The sequence below is a fragment of the Heptranchias perlo genome, chromosome 5 (assembly GCF_035084215.1).
Source record: "Heptranchias perlo isolate sHepPer1 chromosome 5, sHepPer1.hap1, whole genome shotgun sequence".
Lineage (NCBI taxonomy): Eukaryota > Metazoa > Chordata > Chondrichthyes > Hexanchiformes > Hexanchidae > Heptranchias > Heptranchias perlo.
This window is the reverse complement of record NC_090329.1, coordinates 98,388,301-98,394,373: the sequence shown is the minus strand read 5'-3', so window position 1 is coordinate 98,394,373 and position 6,073 is coordinate 98,388,301. Positions and strand designations below refer to the sequence as shown.

The 6,073-nt window shown below is 52.5% G+C and overlaps 1 protein-coding gene across 1 annotated transcript in view; it reads right to left on the bottom strand.

Moving 5' to 3' along the window:
- Nucleotides 1-1,305, bottom strand: part of akirin2 (akirin 2) — a 23,041-nt gene extending 21,736 nt beyond the window's left edge. The window contains exon 1 of the mRNA XM_067984899.1: nucleotides 695-1,305. Coding sequence (XP_067841000.1) covers nucleotides 695-872 — 178 coding nt within the window. The 5' untranslated portion in view covers nucleotides 873-1,305. The remainder of the gene's footprint in view (nucleotides 1-694) is intronic.
- Between the last annotated feature and the right edge of the window lie 4,768 nt (nucleotides 1,306-6,073).

Below are 6,073 nucleotides of genomic sequence, written 5' to 3'. Positions count from 1 at the left end.
TGAACTGATCGTGGGGGGGGGGAAGAACTGATCGTGGGGGGGGGGAAGAACTGATCGTGGGGGGGGGAAGAACTGACCGTGGGGGGGGGGAAGAACTGACCGTGGGGGGGGGGAAGAACTGACCGTGGGGGGGGGGGGGGAAGAACTGATCGTGGTCGGGGGGGGGGGAAGAACTGATCGTGGGGGGGGGGGGGGAAGAACTGATCGGGGGGGGGGAAGAACTGATCGTGGGGGGGGGGGAAGAACTGACCGTGGGGGGGGAAGAACTGACCGTGGGGGGGGAAGAACTGACCGTGGGGGGGGAAGAACTGACCGTGGGGGGGAAGAACTGACCGTGGGGGGGGGAAGAACTGATCGTGGGGGGGGGGGGAACTGATCGTGGGGGGGGGGGGAAGAACTGATCGTGGGGGGGGGGGGGGAAGAACTGATCGTGGGGGGGGAAGAACTGATCGTGGGGGGCGTGAGAGAGGGGGGGGGGGGGAGTGGAGGGGATCGATTGGTGGAGGGTGAGGGGAAATCGATCCTTGGGGCGGGGACTGTGAACGGACGATGTACGGGACACACGCCCAGACTCAACCCGGGGATCTGACCGAGCTCGAATCCCCGCCCTCTGTCTGTCAGGCCGGGCCAGGCCGGGCCGAGCCGCCCGTCTCCCTCCCTCACCCCCCCCCCCCGCCCCCCCCGGGATACCGACCTGTGGTGAGGCGAGGGGTCACCTCCCCAAACGGAGACGGATCCATTTTCAGGTACTTCTGCGGGGAGGCGGCGGCCGAGCTGAGCGGGGTGCACCGCCTCCTCTTCGGGGACTGGGACGAGGGGCTCAGCAAAGGGTCGAAATCGATAGTCCTTTTCAGAGTGGCTCCGCAGGCCATGGTGCCGGGGTGGGGGAGGGGGGTTCGGGTAAAGGAAGAAGGAGCGGCTCCACACACACACACACACACACACCGGGCTTCTCTTCACAGACGGCCCTCGGGACTCCTCCGAGAGGCGGCGGCGGCTTCGGCTTCTGCTCCCCACCGAGAAGCCGGTTCGCCGATTAACTCTCGCTCCGCCCCGAAGCGCCCCCCTGCTCCAATATCCAGCTGGGATGAAAGCCCCACTCGCCGCGGTGACCGTGCGGCACGAACCGAGCCGATCCCGCCCAGCGGCGCAGCGGATGCCGATGGATTGCTTCCCCTTCACCTCCCTCCCTCGCTCGCTCCCTCTCTCGCTCGCTCCCTCTCTCGCTCGCTCCCTCTCTCCGGCCTCGCACCGTTATGGCGGCCCCGGCCACAATAAACAACGCCAGCCTCGATCTGGCCCCTGACACGGCCGCAGCGCGCAGGCGTGGCTCCGCCCATCCCGGGGTGGGGAGGGGGGGGGGGAAGGCGAGGACCGGCCGCGCCGCCTCCTGGGAGTTGTAGTTCCTCCTCCCCGCCGCCGCCTCCTCCACGGCCAGTGAGGGCGCAGAGGGGGAACTACAAGCCCCAGGATGCACGGCGGCGAGAGGGGCGACCGGCTGTTGCATTTAAACCTCTCATTGGTAAATTCAAGCAGTAACAAAGTCGGCCCAGTGATCAATGAGAGGAGCAGCTCTGCAACAGGAATTGGTATAAGCCCATTGGGAAATCCCACAAGTGTTTTAAAGATAAGGAAGTGAACATTTCTGTTCTTTTATATGTGCTGGGGGAATGCTGAGAAATTGTGTTCACCTGCCTGTCCCTCTGGATAAAATGTAAAGTGTTAAATTGCAAATAATTTTTTTAAACTCATGTGGAGGGGGGAAATTATAGCTTCACCCTTTATTATAGTGACAGCTGGTAACCTTGCCATGATACCTGGGAGTGAGATTTTTCTAAATCAAAAGCAAAATACTGCGGATGCTGGAAATCTGAGATGAAAACAGAAAATGCTGGAAATACTCAGCAAGTCAGGCAGCGTCTGTGGAGAAGGAAACAGTGTGAACATTTCAGGTCCAAGATCTTTTGTCAGAACTAGAAGGCGTTAAAGAGTTAGCAGTTTTTAAACGAGTACGGAGCCAGGGAAAGGGAGGAAAGAACAAAAGGGAAGGTCTGTGCTGGTGACCAAGAGTGATTAAATGGCAAAAGGGATGATGGTGCAAGGCAAGGAGGGTGGTTATGGGACAAGTTAAGAAACAAAAGATGGGTCTAGAGGAGCTGCAAATGGCAACATAAGAAATAGGAACAGGAGTAGGCCATACGGCCCCTCGAGCCTGCTCCGACATCCAATCAGATCATGGCTGATCTTCAACCTCAACTCCACTTTCCTGCCCGATCCCCGTATCCCTTGATTCCCCTAAAGTCCAAAAATCTGTCTATCTCAGCCTTGAACATATTCAACGACAGCATCCACAGCTCTCTGGGGTAAAGAATACCAAAGATTCACAACCCTCTGTGAAGAAATTCCTCCTCGTCTCAGTTTAAATGTCCAACCACTTATTCTGCGATTATGCCCCTAGTTCTAGACTCTCCAGCCATGGGAAACAACCTCTCAGCATCTACCCTGTCAAGCCCCCTCAGAATCTTGTATGTTTCAATGAGATCATCTCTCACTCTTCTAAACTACAGAGAGTATAGGCCCATTCTACTCAATCTCTCCTCATAGGACAACCCTCTCATCCCAGAAATTAATCTAGCGAAACTTTGCTGCACTGCTTCTAAGGCAAGTATTTCCTTCCTTAGATAATGAGACCAAAACTGTACACAGGAATCCAGGTGAGGTCTCACCAAAGCCCTGTACAATTGTAGTAAGACTTCCTTGTACTCCAACCCCCTTGCAATGAAGGCCAACATGCCATTTGTCTTCCTTATTGCTTGCTGTACCTGCATGCTAATTTTTTGTGTTGCTTGTACGAGGACACCCAAATCTCTCAACACCAACATTTAATAGTTTCTCAGCAGAACTATTACCAGCAGCTGCAGTCACACAAATAAATGGTCTCCTTTTCACCATGGACATCCAGTCCCTCTACACCTCCATTCCCCCAACAGTATGGCCTGTGGACCCTCCGCTTCTTGCTTGAACGAAGGCCCAACCAGTCCCCATCCACCACCACCCTCCTCTGCCTGGCTGAACTTGTTCTTATGTTGAACAACTTCTCCTTTGACTCCACTCACTTCTTCCAAATAAAAGATGTCGCAATGGGAACCCGTATGGGTCCTAGCAATGCCTGCCTTTTTGTGGGATACGTGGATCAGTCCTTGTTCCAGTCCTACTCAGTTCCCACCCCTCACCTCTTTTTCTGGTACATTGATGACTGTATTAGTGCCGCTTCCTGCTCTCGCTCCAAACTGGAAAATTTCATCAACTTTGCTTCCAATTTCCACCCTTCCCTCGCCTTCACATGGTCCATCTCTGATTCTTCCCTTCCTCCACTTCTCTATCTCCATTTCTGGGGATAGGCTGTCAACCAATATCTATTATAAGGCCACCGACTCCCACAGCTACCTTGATTACACTTCCTCCCATTCCACTCCCTGTAAGGACTCTATTCCCTTCTCCCAGTTTCTCTGTCTCTGTTGCATCTGTCTGACGATGCCACCTTCCACACCAGTGCTTCCGATATGTCTTCCTTTTTCCTCAACCGAGATTCCCCTCCACTGTAGATAACAGGGCCCTCAGCCGTGTCCATCTTGTTTCCCGCACTTCTGCTCGCACCCCTTTCCCTCTCAGAACCATGATAGGACAGCCCTTGTCCTCACCTTCCACCCCACCATGCTCCACATTCAACGTATCATCCTCCGCCATTTCCGCCACCTCCAGCGCGGTCCCACCACCAAACACACCTTCCCCTCCCCTCCCCATTCAGCATTCCGAAGGGACTGCTCCCCCCGTAACACCCTGGTCCACTTTTCCATCACCCGCTCTCCTCCCCATGGCACCTTCCCTTGCGAGCGCAAGAGATGCAACACCTGCCCCTTCTCCTTCCTTCCCGCCGTCCAGGGCCCCAAACACTCCTTCCAGGTGAAACAGCAGTTTACTTGTACTTCTTTAAATTTAATATACTGTATTCGCTGCTCACAATGCGGTCTCCTCTACACTGGGGAGACCAAACGCAGACTGGGTGATCGCTTTGCTGAACACCTCCACTCTGTCACAAGCGTGACCCCGACCTGCCGGTCGCTTGCCATTTTAATTCCCCGTCCCACTCCCACTCTGACCTCTCTGTCCTCGGCCTCTTACACTGTTCCAATGAAGCTCAACAGAAGCTCGAGAAACAGCACCTCGTCTTTCGATTAGGCACTTTACAACCTTCCGGACTCAACATTGATTTCAATAACTTCAGATCATAACCACTGCTCCCTTTATCTATCTATCTATCTATCTATCTATCTATTTATTTATTGTGCGACTGCAGCTGCTGGTAATGGTTCTGCTGCTGCCATTTACAGCTTCTCTAGACTCATCTTTTGTTTCTTAACTTGTCCCTCCTTGCCTTGCACCATCATCCCTTTCATCATTTATTCACTCTTGCCTGCTACCCCTATCACAGACCTTCCCTTTTGTTCTTTCCTCCCCCCCCACCTTTCCCTGGCTCTGTACTTGCTTAAAAACTGTTAACTCTTTAACATCTTCCAGTTCTGATGAAAGATCTTCGACCTGAAATGTTAACTCTGTTTCTTTCTCCATAGATGTTGCCTGGCTTGCTGAGTATTTCCAGCATTTTCTGTTTTTAATTATGTGAGATTTTCTAAATTCAGCGAGGGAAAAAAAATTAACATGTTTAATATTTAAATATACGGTGAAATCTGTTTATTTTCAGTGTGGGATGTACCAGCAATAACTACTTGCATCTATATAGTGTCTTTAACGTGGTAAAATGTCCCAAGACATTTCACAGGAGCGATTATCACCAAAATTTGACACTGAGCCACATAGGGAGATATTAGGACAGGTGATCAAAAGCTTGGTCAAAGAGGTAGGTTTTAAGGAGTGTCTTAAAGAAGGAGAGACAGTTAGAGAGGCAGAGAGGTTTAGGGAGGGAATTCGAGAGCTTAGGGCCTGGGCAGCTGAAGGTACGGCTACCAATGGTGGAGCAATTAAAATCGGAGTTGCGCAAGAGGCAAGATTTGGAGGAGCACAGAGATCTCGGAGGGATGTAGGGCTGGAGAAAGTTACAGAGGTAGGGAGGAGCAAGGCCATGGAGGGATTTGAAAACAAGGGGTCGGTGCCGGATGCGCAGGAAGCGAAGTAAAGGGAATTAGGGGTTACGGGGATCGGGCAGGAAATTGGACATGAATTTAGATTTGAGGTTAGGATCAGATCAGCCATGATCTTATTGAATGGCGGAGCAGGCTCGAGGGCCCGATTGGCCTACTCCTGCTCCTATTTCTTATGTTCTTATGTAGGTCAGTGAGCACAGGGGTGATGGGTGAACGGGACTTGGTGTGAGTTAGGATACGGGCAGCAGAATTTTGGTTGAGCTCAAGTTTATGGAGGGTGGAAGATGGGAGGCCAGCCAGGAGACCATTGGAATAGTCCAGTCTGGTGGTAACAAAGGCATGGATAAGGGTTTCAGCAGCAGATGAGTTGAGGCAGGGCGGAGACGGGCGATGTTACAGAGGTGGAAGTAGGTGGCCTTGGTCATGGAGTGGGTATGTGGTCGGAAACTCATCTGAGGGTCAAATAGAATGCCAAGGTTGCAAATGGTCTGGTTCAGCCTTAGACAGTGGCCAGGGAGAGGGATGGAATTGGTGGCTAGGGAACGGAGTTCGTGGTGGGGACCAAAGACAATGATTTCGGTTGTCCCAATATTAGTTGGAGGAAATTTTTGCTCCAAGCATTGTGACAAATGAAAGACAGTAGAGGGGTTGAGAGAGGTGGTGGTGAGGTACAGCTGTACCTCACCACCACCTCTCTCAACCCCTCTGTGGAATCTGATGTGTTTTCCGATGATGTCGCCGAGAGGCAGCATGTAGATGAGAAATAGGAGGGGGCCAAGAATAGATCCTTGGGAGACTCGAGAGGTAACGGAGCGGGAAGAGAAACCATTGTGGGTGATTCTCTGGCTACGACTGGATAGATAAAAATGGAATCAGGCGAGTGCAGTCCCATCCAGCTGGACAACAGAGGA